The sequence below is a fragment of the Camelus ferus genome, chromosome 24 (assembly GCF_009834535.1).
Source record: "Camelus ferus isolate YT-003-E chromosome 24, BCGSAC_Cfer_1.0, whole genome shotgun sequence".
NCBI lineage: Eukaryota > Metazoa > Chordata > Mammalia > Artiodactyla > Camelidae > Camelus > Camelus ferus.
The window spans coordinates 12,559,415-12,579,191 of record NC_045719.1 but is presented as its reverse complement, the minus strand read 5'-3'; the positions used below and the strand labels follow the sequence as shown (position 1 = coordinate 12,579,191).

General features: G+C 42.1%; 1 protein-coding gene across 1 annotated transcript in view; it reads left to right on the top strand.

Moving 5' to 3' along the window:
* CDH2 (cadherin 2) overlaps positions 1-19,264 on the top strand; it is a 194,070-nt gene extending 174,806 nt beyond the window's left edge. Inside the window, exons 15-16 of the mRNA XM_032467500.1 lie at positions 9,217-9,381; positions 17,844-19,264. Coding sequence (XP_032323391.1) covers positions 9,217-9,381; positions 17,844-18,050 — 372 coding nt within the window. The 3' untranslated portion in view covers positions 18,051-19,264. The remainder of the gene's footprint in view (positions 1-9,216; positions 9,382-17,843) is intronic.
* Positions 19,265-19,777: the final 513 nt, after the last annotated feature.

Below are 19,777 nucleotides of genomic sequence, written 5' to 3'. Positions count from 1 at the left end.
CCAAGATTCCATCTCAAGGCACCTTCTCTTGGGGTCCCAGGGTGAATCACATGTCTCTGCTCTGGGCTCCCACAGCATCCCACGTCCACCTCTATTTTGGGATCTTGTGTGCAGCCCTAGTCCCGACCTCAAGCCCTGTGAGACCACGGACTTGCTGCGTTGATTTTTTTTTTTTTAATTCCAGTATCTAGGACAGTTGGCACCTGGCAGGCACTCACAGAATGTTGGTGCGTTGGGGCCTCTTCCTGAATCTCCTAGTTTGCAAGTCTAACTGCAGGGTTAATTGAACCATTACACCCTGCTGACTTCACTTGCATTTTTTGAGATCTCTGAGGTCTTCAGGAAATGATGATCACATTCATAAATGCTGGAATTTCACTACATACTTGTTCTGTGTTAGACACTGGGCTCTGCTCTTCGTTCATGTGTCTTTTATAATCTTCCCAACAACCCTATGCAGTATATGTGCTGCTGTTAGTCCGGTTTTCAAACCCAAGTCCCTGTGACTGGAGAGCCTCAGTTCTTAGGCACTGCGCTGGCTGTCACAGGAACGATGTTTTCTTTACTCGTGCTGGTCAATAGCACGCAGGTGTTACTGGGCAGGACCAGCGAGACTGGGCACTTAGCCACAGCTTATTAGATGACCGTCGGTAATCTGGTTTTAAAGCAGACACAGGACAAGATCCAATGAGTTCATTAAGCATGGCTTGCAGAATTGAACACATTTTGACATTGACAAACTTAGACACTGAAGAGGCAATGTGAGGAGCCAAGTTTTTTTGTTGTTTTGTTTTTTTTAATCTGAGAATATAATCTGGGAAGCAGAAACTAAAATCTAAAATCTAGGCTGGATGCCAAGACAGAAGAACGGAGCACAGGTACGAGAAAGTCCATGGAGACCAAACCAGCCACTTCCCTGAGCCCAGGGGTCTCTGCTTGAACCAGGACGGTCTCTGTAGCTTTCCTGCCAGTCTCAGGAACCAGCCCCAGTGTGGGCAACCAAGCACGCCCCCTCTGACTCAAGCAGAGGGTGAAACCAGTTACTTGATTCTTTGAAATAATTGCTTTACAAAATCATTCTGCTTTATAAGGAAACTAACAGATGGCTGACTCTGGACGTACTTATAGAGGTCACTTTCAACGTTTTCATTGTTGTCTGAAGCACACTCTCTTAAGTATGTTCCCAAGTTATTCGTCCATTTATACCCACCTGCAAACACTACAGTGTGTATTAGTTATTAAAAGAGTGACACTGATTTCACAAGAGGAAAGTTTCACTGGGAATTGGGTTACCACGTTGCTGTTCCTTTTTTCATGCTGTTCTCGAAAGTCCTCATGGCCAGGTGACTCGCACTGCCTACAGACAACATATATTCTGAGCTGGTCAGTGCCCGTTCCCTGCGGGGCAGTAAATATTATGAACGTGCAGTTGATTTGCACGGGGCTTTTTATTTGCTACCCCTATCACTTCACATAAGCCAGCATAATACTTTATGTAATTCATCTTAAATTTCATTCTTCCTGACAAATTATAAGTTTGTTACATTTCGTTTTAGAGGAGTGGAAAGTTGCCAATATCTTCGTAATAAAGGGATAAAGATTTGTATGCTGAGTAGATGTTACCAGTATGCAGAAAAACAAAAAAGAGAGAAAAAAAAAAAAAGAAAGAAAGCTAAGATACTAAGTGGTATTGGCCAAAGTTCTACAAGTTGGCCAGATCGACCTACTGCCTGTATTTATAAAAACAGTTGCATTGGAACACAGCCACACAGCGTGCCCGTAGTTTATGTCTCGTCTGTGTCTCCTTTTACAAAGCAGAGCAGAGTTGACGTATTTCAACAGAGACTGGATAGCCCCCAAAAGCCTAAAATATTTACTATCTGGTCCTGAAATTGAAAGTTGATCCCTGCTGTAGACTTTTTCCACCAATGAAGTCTTCATTCACTTTTCTGTCCAAAGGCTGAGCACTTGAAGGTTAGCCCAGAAAATTTATGTAACCCGCCCAAGGTCGCCCAGTTGTATTCCAGTAGAGCCAGGATTTGAATCAAGGTGCTCTGATTTCAGAATTGAGTTTTTAAATCACAATACTGTACTCTGTCTTCCATATTGACTTCATGTGTAAATTTATCTTAAAGCAAAGAATATGTCCCTTTCGGAAATTTCCAAAACCATGTGGCATACGGGAGTGAAGGATTTTGACACTCTGTTGCCATGTTCCCAACCCAATGTTGTCATGACTTTATTACCTATTTTTAGATTTCCTCCCAGATAGAATAATAGGCCGTGCTTAGAAAGAATGACTCTGACCTTGTCAGAGTGGTGACATTTTTATTTTATTAAGGAGAAGTTGGAGCTGGAGGTGAGCATGTTACTAAAGATGCATTTGGAAGACTATACTTTTTGTCTCCCAAGACAGACAGTGCTTGTAAGAGTTAAGAAAATAGGTCCATTTTTATAAGGCTGTAACTGAATTACATGGAAAGAATGGGAAATTACAAACAGTAGGATAAAAGACATCCCAAATTTCGGAAGAAATGTCATCTTTCTGCAGCCCTGAACTCTGCTAGAAATTCTCTTTGTATCCACATCCTTATTTCTTTCAGAAGCACCTCTTTTGACAGCTGCCTACACCTTCACCTTCCATATTTTTTTGTAATACTTTATTATGTTTTCATGATCTTTAAGGGTGTCCTTTTAAAAGGCACTAGACTAAAAGTCCTGTGAGGTCAGTAACCAAGTCTATGACCGAGGAGACTCTTCAGAAAGTATTTGTTGAATCCACATCAGATTGAATTGTCTTTACTGCATATGTTCCCAAAAGAATGTGCCATAATTTTACAATGGGAAGTAGGTTGGGGTAAAAATTTCAACAGTGCCAGTGTTTGAGGCAGAACCACGATTTTGTACACATACACACACACACACACACACACAAAAGCATCTTTGGCTCACCCAGAATTCTGAAAACAGAATTTTACAAAGAATTTTAAAAGACACTGTGACAGGGCAGCATGAACAGTAAGCCACAGAAACAGAAGCGATGAACGTGTGTAATGGGGACTCAGCTCCCCGCCGTCGTGGGGATTCCCATGAGATAAAGGTGTAGGTGAACGCAGGATGGGGGACCTTCATCTGTATCTTAAGTCCCCAAGTGGTTTTATCTCTATCAGGTTTATGATTCAAGCTAGAAAAGCTGCTAACAAATCTGCTGCTGGGGAGGGGGGGCTTTAATAATGCATAGAATCAATTTAGGTTTCCACGTCAGTTTGCCTGTGGAGATCGTTCCTGCCATAGCTGTATTTTGCTGGAAAAGAAAATCGGAAAATCGGGTTGTGATGTAATCTGCATAAAGCTTGCAGGGTATTCGGTATTCAGCCTCCTTGTCAGCAGTTGTATGGTAATGGATTGATACCTTATCACTCCCTTGTTCAGTTATTTTAATGCCAGGAGCTATATAAGGAGAGAGATAACGTTCTCCTCTTCCAACTTCCATTCTTTTTCTTGTCTTTCTGGAGTCCCCTGCCTGAGCCACAGTCAGCTCGTTTTTAGATAACATTTTTTTTTTTTTTGCTTCCGAATTTTGTCCATTTCCTTTCACGTTAGTATTTTTCTTTCTCTCCGTCATCCAGTCTTGAAACATTAAAAATGTTTATCTCATCCAGATGGGAATTTTAAAGTTACTTGCCCTGGCTCTACTATAAAAGAAACACTTTCTACTTGAACTAGCCCTTGCCTAGGAGATAGCAAAACTGGCCCTGGTGTTCCATCACTGGTCCTTACCCGTGGGGGCGGACAAACCAGGGACTCTGAGTGCCCTCCCTCTCCCTCATGGTCCAGACTGCTGCTGGACCCACGTGAAGACTCCTTTCTGACTCAAAGTCGGTGAGGCTTTAACCAGCTGTGCACAAAGCAGAGTCCTGGATCCCAGTGTCTCATTAGCGTAACCATCTTGAACTCCGCTTCTAGCACCTGAAGCCCTTCATGTCTCCCCCCGCCAGCAAACTGTTCTGTCCATTTCTTCACTGGTCCAGGCCACAAGATACAGCGTTTTTGTTATTTAGCTTGCTCTGGTGGTCTCTGTTTTCTCCTTCCACACCATTTAACTGAGTCCATGACCTCGGGCAAATCATTAACCTCTCCGAGTGGCAGTAATCAATGGGATGGAACAACACCCACTTGGAAGGACTTTTGCTTGGAGAGTATGAGCTCTCACATGGGGAACCTCTTTATGTCATTCCTGACAGATGATGGCTGGTTCCTTCTTTCACATTCTCAGAGCTGAAACCGGCATCAGGTTGAGCTACTTGTGAAAAGGTAAATGAATGTTTCCATCGTTCTCTAAGATAGACATAAGTGCACGACTCTAAAGATTCTACCAGCCATGGGGCTTCCTGACATTTTTGCCTGGGATTCCAGAATTTCACATTATACTGATGCAGCATTTTATTCTATTTAAACATAACCAAGTGCCTTAAGGTCGATCCGTGGTATCCTTTTCTGAACCAGTTGTAAATCATTGCAAGTCAGTGGAATTTAATGAGAAAAGGCAGAGCCAGAGTTTTAGCTGTTGATTAACTTCTTACTAACTCTCCCAGAATTGTATCGCCTTTAAAACATTTTAAATCATAGACAGGAAAAAAAAAAGCATTTTCAGTTACTTGCAGTGTTAATATTCTAAAAACCCTGATTTTATGCCTACTTCTCATGATCATTACTAAATAACACACATTCCAAACATTAGTTAAAAGAAGATTTCCTGTGGCCTTCATTTGAAAATTGAATTTCGCTGGGAAGCTAATGTTGTAAAGGTTGACAATCGTAAGAGAATTTTTCCATCCACTTTTTCTCTAGAGAGTTTTAGGAACCAAATAAAGATTTCTTCTGGGATTGTTTCTTCATGATCTTCAGAAGTAAGGCCATGAACCCAGTGATCTTGAGAATGTTTTCGGTCTCTGTAATTCTCTTTATAATTCTTATCCTACATGTTGTAATTTGTGTGTTTAAGTAAAGCATCATGGGACTGTAAAGATGTATAATTTAGGAGGTTTGCAGAGAGTGACCCTTTATCAAAAGGCTTCAAATTGGACCTCAGGTCAGGACTCTGCCATATGGCACAGATGGATGTGGACAGAAAAACCTACCCCTGTGACCTGAGGACACTTTTGCACACTGTCAGATTTTTATATCCTGTATTTTCAACGGACAGGGGACATGGTCCCAGAGAGAAGTTAAGCGGCGTGTTTTAACCCAGCTTCTAGTTTCCTGTAAATCAGTGGGTTTGTGCCTCTATTTTAGATACCAGTGTGTCTGAGGAACCTGACACGTTCGCATCGTCATGGGGAGACTCTCCATGGCAGGGAGTCTCAGTGATGGGTCCCGGGGTCTCTCCCTTCCTCCCCGTGGTGAATTGCTGCCTGGACGTGTCATGCGATCCAAGGCACATTTCTTGAATTGGTTGCTCTCTTGCACGTCAGCCATGAATATCATCACTGAGACTTTTGTTCAACACATTGTTTAAGGAACACTTTCTACGGGCCTGACCTATCAATGGTAGAAAGGAGGAACCAAGACTGTAAACATTTTAAGTCTCTTCCTGCTCTGGTTCTTAAGGCAGTAGGAAAGGACTATTGAAAGAAAGAAAAGAACCTGTAAATGCATATGCTGTTATATGTATACACTATTAAGTGCAGCAGGCCAGGTGGAGATGCTGTCTTGTCCAAAGGAGATGGATGTTCTCAGCACCAACGAATTGCTGTCTCAGAACTCGAGCCTCGTTTTACACCAGAACTTCCTACTTTCAAGTGAAAGATCCCGAAGTCTATAGGTTGACAACTTATTTGAAAAATGTTTATAAACACTGTCAACCAAACAAAATGCATTTCTGCAGGTACCCTTCAGATATAATGGGAGCTGTATACGAAATCAGGGTGGACAAGTTCTTTCCACGTAAGAAATAACACGAGCAAACCCCACATGCCTCTTGTGTCTCCAGCCAGATAAATCGCTCTGTGTTCTTACAGAGAGTTATCTCATAGACTGAGGACCGTCAAGGGGTCTGTCAGCAGGTAAAGGACAGTCCTTAAACATAAGATTCAGTTACTTAATTTCATGTAATTCAGACTGCAAATAAAGCATTTTACAGCCTTAGTGTAGAAATATTTATTAACCGTCATTGTCAGTATACTTAAAATCAGTTTTCCACTTTCCACAAAGCTTCCATCACGTCAGAAGACACGCTTACTACCGGTGTACCCCGCTGTATTAAGCCGGGTAGTTATGCAACTAAACATGGCCTGGAAAAACATCCTTCTTCATGTGGAGACATTCAGAATTCTCTCAATGAATCTGTCTTTTTATTTTGTGTAATACTAACATTTCAAAGGCTTTTGCATCTGTCATATCATTGTATGCCTTTGCTTTAAGATAGTCTATAAACCACTCTTAAATGCTATAAAATTTAAAATGGAGAATATGTGTGCAAGGCCACGATGCTTCCACTTGGGGAGGGTATAGCTCAATGGTAGAGTGAGTGCTTAGCATGCACGAGGTCCTGGGTTCAATCCCCAGTACCTCCGTTAAAAAAAAAAAAAAAAAAAAAAAAGACAAATGTAAGTAAATAAACCTAACTATTCCCCCATTTTTTAAAAAACTTTTTAAAAAGATGCTTTCACTCAAGTTTTGTATGAGTGCTTTAAAATAATCTATCCTGACAAGAGGACGCAGAATCCTGTGCTTTTGCTCATGCTGTTGATTCTCCCAGAAAGGTCTTTTCTCCCAAGCCCACGTGTCATTCAAGGCTCAAACCTAACGCGCTCTTTCCCTCTCTGAGTGTCTTATACGTGGCGATGCACCAGGTTTCCAGTCCACTCTGGCTGGTCCTACTCTGTGTACCTGCCTCACCTTGTCCATCCTTCCGAGTAGGAGCTTTTCCTGGGTGTCTTCACCTGCTAGGTTAGTTGAAGCTCTTGATAAAGAGTTGTTTAGGGGAGGGTTGTCAGAACGAGGGTATCTCAGTGAACAGAGTTCAGTTTTCAGTCGACATTTTGAAGTCAGACACGCCTGGTTTTGATTCCCATCTCAATTAGATACCAGCTGTGTGACCTTGGGCAAGTTACTCAACCTCTCTGAGTCTGTTTCTTCATTCTAAAAAGATGCCAATAAAGCATTTGTTAGAAAGTATCAGTGAGAAGAGACTTACCGAGAGGCTGGTACGTAATAGGTTTGAATGTCAGTGACCTTTCTCCCCTGTGTCTGTCTCCTGGGTTATATTAACCATTCCTCACACTCTTGTCCCTCCCTTGTCCACCTACTCTGTTTTCTCCTAAATCCAACCCTGTAGCTCCGACCTGACACACCCTCCCAGGTGACTGCAAAGAGCTACACTTCGGAGTCTAATCCATTTGAAGTCAGAGTCTGTCTCTCAGTGGATCCGGAGCCATTGACAAGTGACCTGGGTTATTTGAGACTCAGTTTCCTCCATTATTAAATGAGGATAATAAAACTTAATATCACACAGTGTTGCTCAGAACATTAAATGAGCAAACCTGTGTGAAGCATCTGGAGCTTTGCCCACAACAAGGTGAATATTCAAGCGTTGAATGAATCAGAGCCGCCATAGAGATGCCATCAACAGTTTGGAGCTGGTTTTAGACAGAGATGAAGCCTGAATTAAAAAGAACACCAGAAAATCTGTACTTTCTGTAAATAACATTGAATTAGAGAATTTTGGTTAAGCTGGGGATGTGACATTTTATATCACCAGAATTTAGAGGTTTGAAAACTACAAAGTATTTGCCCAAACCTAAAATTTTGGTGCATTTCCACATGATGGTTAGTTTCTTTGTACATTCCTTGTCCAGCTGGCTGATACTAAAGCCAAAAATAGTTCTGAGGGTCCCGCCGATGCCCAGAGCATCCTTCTTCATGAGTTCTACTCTGCCTCTCAGCGTAGACGGCTGTTTTTTTAAGACCTTCCCACAGGGCTGTGTCAGAAGAGAAACCACGCTCCCTGGCTCCCACCTCTGGACTAGTGGTTGGCAAACTTTTTCCATAAAGGGCTGGATAGAAAGGCTTTGTGGGCCACGTGCAGTCTCTGTAGCGTATTCTTCTTCTTTGTTATTACTGTTCTTTTAAATAATCCTTTAAAAATGTAAAAGCCATTCTTTAAGAAAAATAGGCCACAGACCAGACGAGGCCCACAGACAATCGTTTGCCAACTCTAGACCGTTGAAAGGCGTGAGGAATGAAGTGGTTTTGAAACCATCCTGATGAGGTAATGCCATCCTTTAAGTAAAGGAAAATACACTCACATCAAAAAAAAAAAATTTTTTTTTAAATAAAAGCAATGTGACATTGTAGAGGAGGAAAAAATCTTTGTCACCTCTCTTAGGGTCCCTGGTTGGGTCTGAAAATTAAACCAACAAAGACAGATTGACAGGAGGAAAGCATACACATTTGATGGAACTTTGACCTGTGCCTGGGAGTCTTCACAAGACCTGAAGAAATGACGGGAAATGTTTATACCTTTTAGACAAGGAAACAATACACTTGTGAAGAATTGACAGGACAAGAGAGTTTGGACTGGAGTAGTAATCAGTGAAGAAGTAATTCGGATAATAGGGGTTAGTTAACAAGATTTGTTTGGGCAGAGTTCTTGGTCCCACATTCTCCATCTCTGGTGGTAAAGAGGATGCACCTTCTCCTGGAGCAAGGAGGGGACCTCTCACCTGGGGTTTCAGGAAGGAAGAAGGGAGAGGTGCGGGGGTCAGAGTGACCTTCCTGTTTCTGCCGTTTTTTTTCAAGATTCCTTCAGCTTCAGATATTTAATATGCCCCAGTGCCGTATTTTGGGGTTAGGGTGTCCTGAACCCCATCAACATGAAGTTAGTACTTTCGCTGCTTTGGTACGACTGTATTTTCTAGTCGGGTTTTTAGTCATTTTTTTAGCGGGACCTCATCTCACTGCTGTTCCCAATGGAAACCGACGAGGAACATAGGAAAGCAGATGGCGCACAGACTGGAGAACCGAAAACCGCAGAAGAAAGAACCGCGTGAAAGAAATATTTAATCATAACATGGAAAACTCACAGTAGCAACTTTTCCATTATGTTCAGTTTCATTCATTTCTATACATCCTGGGTACGTGTTTAGAAACAAAGGTTGCACCTTTCCACCTGAATGCCCGTCTCCCATGGGGCTCGCATTTTCTCTGTTGCAGGACTACGATCTGAGCCAGCTCCAGCAGCCTGACACGGTGGAGCCGGACGCCATCAAGCCTGTAGGAATCCGCCGGTTGGATGAGAGACCTATCCACGCCGAGCCCCAGTATCCGGTTCGGTCTGCAGCCCCGCACCCTGGGGACATCGGGGACTTCATTAATGAGGTATGAAGAGAGACTCGCTTTCTTTCTAAGGGTGTTTATTTTACGCTCTTAGTGCCATGTAGACCACAACCTGCTTGGAATACAGCTGTGGGGTTCATTAAAACATGTTGTTTTCCTTTATCTTGCTGAGACAGCAAATGTGGCTTCAGTAACAGAGAGCAGAGGTGGTAGATTTGATCAACCCAAAAGAGATCTGTCCGTTAATGTTCTGCGTTTGTAACTGACATCCATATATATTATCAGTGTTAGCCGCATACTCTCCAAAAGGATTTTCCCCTAGATTACAAGGAATAAATAGGCTAACAATATTATAGTGAATTCTAATTTCATTTATTGGCCCTGGTATCTGTAATAATAGTTTACTTTCATTTTCTTCACTCTGTACCCTTTGAATCCTACAAATGAGGAGAATTCATTGCCTACCCAATGACTGGAGAGAGTTCCAGCAAATGAGATTAGTAGGAAGAACAGCTAAATTAAATATTATTTAAGTGATTTAACTACTTGTCTAGTTGAGGAGTTTTAAGAGCTTCTGTAAGAGGCAGCTAATTCTCTATTGAATATAACAGATATGATTTTCACTGTCAAAATTATTGTGCCTTTCTTCTGTTTCATTACTGACCAAGCATTCTGCTACATTTAATCCTTAAGTTTTGAAGTAAAATGACTTACGCTGCTTCTTTTGATCACATCTACGGTTTTACCGCAATTCTCCTATTGAATTTTTATTGTTCATATCAGAGATTGATACATATCGATACTGATGGTGAATATATGGCTAGACTCATATTCTTTGGCCGTAGCCTCCCATTAAGTATCTCCAAGATCGGAATTGGTCTCAGTCCGTTACAAAGTGGAATGCTGCTGTTGTATTTATTGCCTTCAGTCATGTGCTGACAAGACTCATTTCCTGGGCTTCCTTGAAATAGTCATATGTTATGTCTACATAATCTACCTTCAGTTTTTAGATGGTCCTACAGTTTGTAGAAAAAGCTTTGAAACAGAATTAGCTTATCTGTCTTTACAGATATTCATTACTATCTATTTCTGAAATGCACGCTGCTTTTTGAAGTATCTATTCACTTCTGTTAAATAGGTAACAGGTTTATTTACAGCAGACGTGATTCAGAAGCTCACGGAAGGAAAAAACAGAGTGCCGGGAACTCTTTTACGTACAAAAATGTGCCCTGACTTTTCCCTTTTCCAGCTTATTTATATATAGGGCTGGTTAGGGAAATTAGCAGGAATATGTATGTAACTAGACCTTTTTGATACGTAAGAGGGCCTGATGGTGCCACTTCTCATGTAGCTTTTGTCATATGAGAAGTTGTTTAGTTATCCCTGTGGTTATCGGGTTTCAAGACACAGTGAATCTTTTGAACGCAGGTGTAGGAACTGCACTTTTTTAAAGCGGCAATTCTGGCTTCCGTGTCCTTCCACAGAATCTTAACTGAACGTTCCGGCCAGTCCCTGAAGCGGCACTTTCTGTGGGATTCCATCCCATCCCTGACAGTCCTCCCTTCTCAGTGGTAAATTTCAGGCCCTCGGAGTCAGGGATAAGGCTGTTTGTAATCTGATTCCTGCCCTCTGTCCCCACCCCATTCCCTTCCTGTGCTGCAGCCCCCCAAACTATTTCTAGCTCCTCAAAAGCATCACAGTTTTAACTCTGACTTAATTCCTGCAAAGCCATTCCTTCCTGACCATCAGTAAGACACCCATTGAGCCTTCAGATTCAGCCCAGACATCCCCTTCTATGGGAAGCCCCTTTCTGCCTCTGGGAAGGGGTTACCAAGAGGCCTCCCGGTGCTGATCACATGCAAAAAGTGAGGATACCGGTTGCTCTAAGTTGTGTGTTTTGTGAGTTCTCTGTGTTCGTGTCTATGGGTGTGTTTTTGTTTTTGTTTTTTTTAACGTGCCTTAGAGCAAGTGAAGTATCTTGGTAATAAGGTCCAGTCGCCCAACTAAATGCCACAGTAGGAAGAGAAAGTAGGGATTTCCATCTGGAATCTCCTTTCCCTGAACGAATCTAAAAACAGCCCAGGTCCACACAGTCTAAAAGGTGGCTGAAGTCATAACAGACACATGTGAATACCCACCAGGAAAAGTTTGTTCCGAACAACTGACTTGCAGATTAACTTCTAGAATACAGTCCAATTCATAATTCGAAAATTGCCTGTGTTTGTTCCAAATCGCTCATTTTGAAATCATCCCAAGTTTGGCTTAGGATCATTCATTCTGCAAATAAGTACCGACTATCTGCTGGGTGTACGCCCTGCGCCGGTAATACGTATGAAAGACAACAGACAGAGCTTCGCTTTGTGTGAATCCCCTGCGCTGCTGCTAGCACCATCTTTGTACCAGGCAAACATTCCAGGATTGGAGCTCTGACTTTACTGGGCACGGGATGCCCACTGGGTCTGGTTTTTATTTGGTGTTTCAGCTTCATCTCAGGCGCCTCCCCTACCTGCATCTTCCAGGCCAGTGATCTTAGCTTGTGATTCCACGCCAGGGCCTGTCCCTATGCTGTTCTTCCTGCTTGGAATGTCCTTTGCCCTTTTTTCTAGATATTAGTTAAGTCTTTACCAGCCCACGAAGGGTCAGGCACACAGTAACAGTGGGCTCCATCTCAGTGCACCTAGGACTCAGCTCCCTCCATTACTCCTTTCTCAAGGTTCCCTTCTGCCTCCCCTCAGGGCCCTCCCATGGTCCAGGGGAAGAGGTGTATCTTCGGGGGGACCATTGTGGGGGCACACTGGTTGGTGAGTACATGAATGGACAAAGGGATCGCATTTGGAAATCATTCCTTCAATTTCAATTTTTGAAATTGAATGCGATTGTAAGATAGAGGATGTAGAGGAGAAAGGGGAACCAAAAACCTGTACCTAGAATTGCCCCACCTTTGGACGCAGAAAGAAAGTCTAAGGGGTTTAAGGGGTCACAGAAAACAACTAAAAAGAGGGTCCAGGGATGTGATCGTCGGTTTTGTGGGAAAGTTCAAAGGGTTCAAACTGTCAAAAGGCCTAAGCCGGAGATAGCGTTCAAACACACCACGTAAATTCCTCCATTTAAGACACCCAGGGAGACATGTTCAATGTCTTTCTATAACTGGACAGATAAAAATAAATACATGTAAAGTTTTAAAACAATTGAAGGCACTTAGAAAGAACTCAACTACATTTCACAAATACATTTAAAATATAAACAGACTTCTTTATCTCCAGGTTTTGTTTGATTTAGCACAGCACCGAATATTCCAAAGGGACAAGAATATAGTAGTGATTATAATTGGAGTGTTTTTATAGATGTAAGGCGAAGGTAAGTAAGCGCACGAGAACGTTTTCTGGTTTGTTTCTTTAAATAATGAATCTCAAAAATGATAACTTATTTCCAGACAGGTAGAGTAAAACGAATCACACGTCTTTGAATTTCCACCACAGAATTTCCCTCTGTTTTGAGGTTTTTTAAAGAAGACCTTCAGAAGGTGAAAAGTTGAAATAAAGTCATTTAATCTCAGCCCGACAGTAGATATTAGCATGCCTCCAGTAACTTTCCTAATCCTGTTTATCGCAGAAATATAAAAACCAAGGGCAGTATTTCTGTTAGGAGAATGACTTTTGATTCATTATTTAAAAACTTATGGAAGGTGCTCCTAGAATAACTTGGTTAAAACTACTACAGTTTAAGGCTTTTGCCTTCTTTCCCCTATTAATTAAATTTAATATGTTCTTTTAAAATATCTCTGTCCAGTCTTACAAGAGTTGGATGTTTGAGCTCAAATTTAGGTGCCTCGTTTAATCACTCTGTTACCTTGTACAAGGTCAGAGTCCTTGGATTTAACCTCTTGGATGTCTGGTTTTCTTATTTATGAAAATGGGAGTGATGGTAACGGCCCCTCCTTTCAAGATTGCCGTGAGGAGTCAGTCAAGCGATTGGCATGAAGTGCTTGGTACAGTGCTTGTCAGATAATAAAATCTCTTTATTATCAGTGTCATACTAATTATCATTACAACTGATAATCAGGAGTAAAAACTTTCTGCCCTATAATTGTAAATAAAACAAATAAAAACCTCTCCTTCCACTGCCCGCCCCCCAAAAAGCTTTAAGTAAAGTGACTCTCCCAGAAAGGGACATAATGATGTTGGCATCAATAAGTCAAAGAATTCCGTTGTCATGTGATCATACTGTTACGTCCATGGACATTTTAAACCTAAATCCTAGCTTCTTCTAAAAGGTATAAATAAAAGTATGAACAAGATACTGAGGTAAAATTAAGCCCAGGACAACAGTACAAATTTACCTTCTAGAATACCTGGTGGATGTCAGGCACCGTGTTGGACAGCAGGTTGTGAAATAAATGCAGACCACCTCTGCAGATGGTATGTCATGATTCAGTGTCAACGAAACTCGGCAGTAAAAGTAAAGGGGACCAGAGAGACCACAGGAATTACTCTCAGTTGTGGCTTGGGGAAAAAGTTCCATGAAGCAGAAGTGACATTTTTAATGGGCTTTAAAGGATGGATGGGTGGACAGGTGGATGGATGGATGCTGATCAGATGAAAAATAGGAGATGGGACATTTCAAACAAAGGGAATCACATTTCAGCTAGCAGAAAATAAATATGTAAATAGCAGGAGGCACCTATGAATGTGACATTTTTCAGGCTTGAGAAGGTTTTGGTGAATAATTTAGTGACTGATTCAGCTGTGGTCGCTGGCATTGAGAACAGTTGAAAGGGAAAAGGTGGGTGGACAGTCTGGGCTCACCAAATGCTCCCCAAAAGGTTTTGGCTTTCTCCTATATGTTACCCCAACATCAGCTATTTGAGTAATGCCTTCTGGTGTTTTCCATGTCTGCAAACTTCATCTATTCTTTACTTAAACTTTTAATCAATTTTTAACTTTTTTTTTTAATAAAAATAATTGTTTTAAAGTGCCTGTGCTCCATTTAAAAATCACCCTACGTACCTCCGGGGGGGAACTCCTCTCTTACTTTGGAAACACTCCTATAGGTGACGGCAGTTAAAGAATTTTACCTGCAGGTGGGGTGGGTGACATCAAATAATCAAATCAGAAAGAGAAACCAATAGCAGTTCGTAAGAAAGAAGCAGGGAGAGTCCTGGGGACAGGGAGAACAGTTAGAGAGGCTTTTGCTGTGGTCCAGACAGGGTATAATGGTGCGTTGAACTAAGGCAGTGCGTTTGAGACAATAGAAGACAACGTAAGGGAATCAGTAGGACCTCTTTCCTCTTACAGCCCTCGTGTGGTCCCGCAGTGAGGAATGTGGGTTTTATAGTCCCTGTAAAAGCATGTCTCCACCTGTAAAGCACAGGACCAGAAGTCTATAAATACAAGCTCAGCACGAATTCAGCCAGAGCCACCGCTCTTTGATGTTAGAGACAGCTCACTATAGAAAACAGTTCAGATTTATCCAGAGTTCAAGGTCTGCCCGTCCAAGTAAGGGGAAGCAGGCACGTACTCCTCTAGACTCAGTCAGACCTCGATGGGGAGAGAGAAGCACCTGCAGATAGTTGGTAAATTTGGCAACAGCGTGTCATACATCATGTGAAATGGTGTCCACACCTTTGAGTAAAGGGATCCCAGAGGGGAGGGCCAGAGGCAGTGCACCACCCACGCCGGATTTCTTCTGTACCTTCACTCTGGCTGCCTGCCTGTCTCTGTCCGTTTCTCAGCACTTAACTATGATCTGTTGAGAATTACCAAAATGGTACCCAGAAGTTACAGAACGCCTCGCCCGGAAGAGTCATATTTTATCCTCAGGTAAAAATCAGTGCTACCCAAGTGGCAGGGACTTAACGTACTGAACGTTCAGCCTAGGAGGATGGCTTGCCTGAGAATTCTTGAAAAGTTCAGTGGTTTTTGCCCTTTGGTAATTACTGAAACCTGAGACAGTGTCTGATCTCTGACACATAGCACAGTGACCTCTAATGGGTTTTATAGCCTTAGCCTCTTTTAATAAAAAAAAAAAAAGAAAGAAAGAAACAAAGCATAGATTCAAAAACCACCAGGATGATCAGAAAGCCAAGGCAAGAGCTAAAAAAAAATTTTAAGAAATATTTTTGAGACTCAGTGGTAATTACCGGTATCATCAGTGTCCTTTTTTTTTTTTTTTAAAGGGATGAATCGGGTATCTTAGACATTTGAAGAAGAATCTTGGGCCCTTTAACCCACCAGGGAAGACCAGGCAGCTTCTAGCATTTATTCTAAGTCACAGTAGACAGGCATCGCTTCCATCTCCCCTGAATCCAGGCATCCTGATGCCCTGCCATTGACCCTTCGGGTTAATCTTAGCCTTCCCTTCTTTCCAGTTTGGTGCTGACACCATGATCCACGTGTCGTCTGTGTTTCAGGATCCAGGCAGAAGGGAGACTGGCACGTGGGGCAGGCCCTTCCCCTGGCCGAGGTGGGGAGAGGAGGAGCTTGGTGGGGGCATGTTAACTAGCACCCTTAAAGGTCTCGCCAAGCCTGACGGTGGGGTGGGGAAGTGAACGGCCCCAGGGTGGCACTTGTGGTAGCGCGGGCATGTGACCCGCCCACGGGGAGAGGACAGTGAATCATCCGGGACGGTAACACCATCCACCACAAACTGGAGTTGGGAGTTTGCAGAAACTGTATTTTGTGGTTTTCAGTCTTAACAGAATTGCCCTGTAGCTTTTTCTATAGATGTGATCAAGAAAATCCTATCTCAGGTTATTTAGGTTTTATATCTTGAAGTCGTTTGATGCTTACAGGTGGAAGTAGTTTGCGGTACTCTGTTTCTCACGGGCGTTTCCGGGCTTGTCATTAGTGTACCTGAGAAGAGGAGGAGTGGTGCTGAACCAGATGGTTAGTCTGGTTGGTAAGACGGACTCGGGGATGGGAAGGAGGTAGTGTGTACTTTTCTTTTCTGGTTTGTGGTCGAAGCCAAGCAGCTGCCATTTTGTTTCTTAAAATAGGATGTCTTTCACATTTGTTTTTCTTTTTTTTCAAATCCCGAAGCAAGATTTTTTTTCTCTAAACTTAAAAAAAATGAATAAATAAACTAATACTCCTTGAGCTCTAACAAATGCCAGACGCTGTGGTGAGCCCTTGGGTCCCTTTGTTCTGTTTGATCTTCATAGTGATCTTGTTGCTATGATTGCAGTTACCGATGAGGAAACGGAGCTTGTCGAACTTAGCCGAGGTCCCGGTGCTGCGCAGAGCCGAGGTGTGGCCCCGGGGTCTGATCTCCTAACCACTACACATACTGACTCTCACCTTAATTTTCATGCTCTGTTCCCTCTTCCTCCTCTGTAAACTGGGAAGAATGAATACATGAACACATACTGATTTAAAAGAACACATATATGTATTCATAAAGCACATGTTGATTGGAAGGATCCATCTAAAAGCAGATAGTCCATCATGTCGTTGGATAAATAAAGCCTCTGGTAAGCCCACCAGCATTTAAAAAGCAGAGTTGTGGAAAAAGAGAATGATTGTTTGGATACTAATCTGGGTATATCTTGGGGCACTAGAATGGAACTGGGGAAAAAAATTAGAGAAAATGCCAAAAGGACATAGTATTAAATCCTTAAAGTTTTGTAGAGCATGATTATGGATAAGCCATGAGTTCTGTATAAAAAAGCACCTTTTAGCAAGACTTAAGTTTACAGATAATAATTTCATTGGTTCTTTTTTATTCAATTCTTTTTAAAAGCCATGTATATACTTGCTATTTTACATTGGCAGAATCTCCTTTTCCAAATTTGAGTCAAATGGAATGCTACTTCCACCTTGAACTCCAAGCTCTCAATTCTGGTCTGGATTTTGTTTTCAGCATTCTGATTTTTGCCTAGACTTCATGGTTTTTTTCCTTACTTATCATTTATTTCATACTGTAGTCATGCCTGTTATGTTAGATTGTCAGCTTGTCGAGGGCAAGAACCAAATGGCACTCACTTCTCTGTCCCTCTCTTTTCACAAGTTGCCTGGCATATAAGTCATGTTAAACGAGTTTGTTGTCCAAATCCTTTGACTCTGATTCTGGATAGACTAGGGTCCACGTGTCACATGATCTCACAGTCCTCTGTATTATTTCAGTGTGACTTACCCACGGGTAATTACTCAAAACGATCTTGCCCAGTGCACTTTTATGCAGATGCCTTACCAGACTTCAGTTAAGATCCTCCCTTCCCAGCTTCAGGCAGGGGGCCATTCATCTCTGCCACCCGTCAAACGCACTCCCTAGTGAACCCCTCCCATTGTCTGTGTGTCTGGCCTCACTGGGCTGGACTCTTTACAGAGGAAAGACATCAGTTCGTTTCAGTCTGGTGCTAACCTCGGGCTCTGTGGGTTGAACGTGTTGTGGTCCGCAGGTGGAAACTTACAAGTCAGCGTCGGGTCCCGGGGGACCACTGGTGTCAGCTTGAAGATCTGCAAATCATGACCCTCTCTCCCTCCCTTCCCTTGCCTCCCAAACTGCAGGGCCTTAAAGCTGCTGACAGTGACCCCACGGCTCCGCCCTACGACTCCCTCTTGGTGTTTGACTATGAAGGCAGCGGCTCCACCGCCGGGTCCTTGAGCTCCCTCAATTCTTCAAGTAGTGGCGGCGAGCAGGACTATGACTACCTGAACGACTGGGGGCCCCGCTTCAAGAAACTCGCTGACATGTACGGTGGAGGTGATGACTGAACTTCAGGGCGAACTTGGTTTTTGGACAAGTACAAACAATTTCAACTGATATTCCCAAAAAGCATTCAGAAGCTAGGCTTTAACCTTGTAGTCTACTAGCACAGTGCTTGCTGGAGGCTTTGGCATAGGCTGCGAACCAATTTGGGCTCAGAGGGAATATCAGTGATCCAATGCTGTTTGGAAAAACACTGAGCTCAGTTACACTTGAATTTTACAGTACAGAAGCACTGGGATTTTATGTGCCTTTTTGTACCTTTTTCAGATTGGAATTAGTTTTCTGTTTAAGGCTTTAATGGTACTGATTTCTGAAACGATAAGGACAAGACAAAATATTTTGTGGTGGGAGCAGTAAGTTCAACCATGATACGCTTCAACACGCTTTGTGTTACATTGCATTTTGCTTTTATTAAAATACAGAATTAAACAGACAAACCAACCACTCATGGGGCGATTTTCTTAATCCTGGGGGCTGAGACCATGAGATTGGAAAATGTACATTACTTCTAGTTTTAGACTTTAGTTTTGTTTTTGTTTTTGTTTTTTTTCACTAAAATCTTAAAACTTACGCAGCTGGTTGCAAATAAAGGGAGTTTTCATATCACCAATTTGTAGCAAAATTGAATTTTTTCATAAACTAGAATGTTAGACACATTTGGGTCTTAATCCATGTACACTTTTTTTATTTACTGTATTTTTTCCACTTCACTGTAAAAATGATATGTGTACATAATGTTTTATTGGCATAGTCTATGGAGAAGTGCAGAAACTTCAGAACATGTGTATGTATTATTTGAACTCTGGATTCAGGTTTTTTGCATGTTTATATCTTTCGTTATGGATAAAGTATTTACAAAACAAAGTGACATTTGATTCAATTGTTGAGCCGTAGTTAGAATACTCAATTTTTAATTTTTTAATTTTTTTTTTTTATTTTTTATTTTCTTTTTGGTTTGGGGAGGGAGAAAAGTTCCTAGCACAAACGTTTTACATAATTTGTACCAAAAAAAAAAAAAAAAAAGGAAAGGCAAGAAATGGAAGGGGTGGCCTGACACTGGTGGCACTAAGTGTGTGTTTTTAAAAAAAAAAATGAAAAAAAAAAAAAGCTTTTAAACTGGAGAGACTTCTGACAACAGCTTTGCCTCTGTATTGTGTACCAGAATATAAATGATACACCTCTGACCCCAGCGTTCTGAATAAAATGCTAATTTTGGAACTGGTGACTGGTTTGAACTTTTTCTTTCCTACTTGAGCTGCTTTGAATGTGGCAAAAATCCCGAGTACTGGAGTTGCGTTGAGACCCACAGTAGAAGAGTGTGTATCTGTTCTTGCACTGTTCACCGTCGAAACCCTTACGGGGCAGCCGTGTCCAGTGAGCATCAGAGGGAACCACTGTCAGTCTTCTCAGCACAGAAGAAAGACATCAAGGATGCGGGAAGATGCTGCACTGGAGGTGGTACACGCATCCCATCCTTAAAGTCAGTGAACGTTGTGTAATTCTTAACATCATTTATGCTTTTATTCTCTTCTGCTCAGGCTTATGGTTACACTGACTCTAACGGGCCTTTTTCACTAGAGCACCAAGTACAAGGAAAACCTTAGTGAAAAGTTGTAGGACTGGCCCTGGAAACGGCAGCGGACGCCAGGAATTCCAGGTGATTCTTTGAAGCCATTGTTTTATGTACCTACTGAAGTATACTTTGGTGTGGCTCCCGTTCACGGGCTGAAAT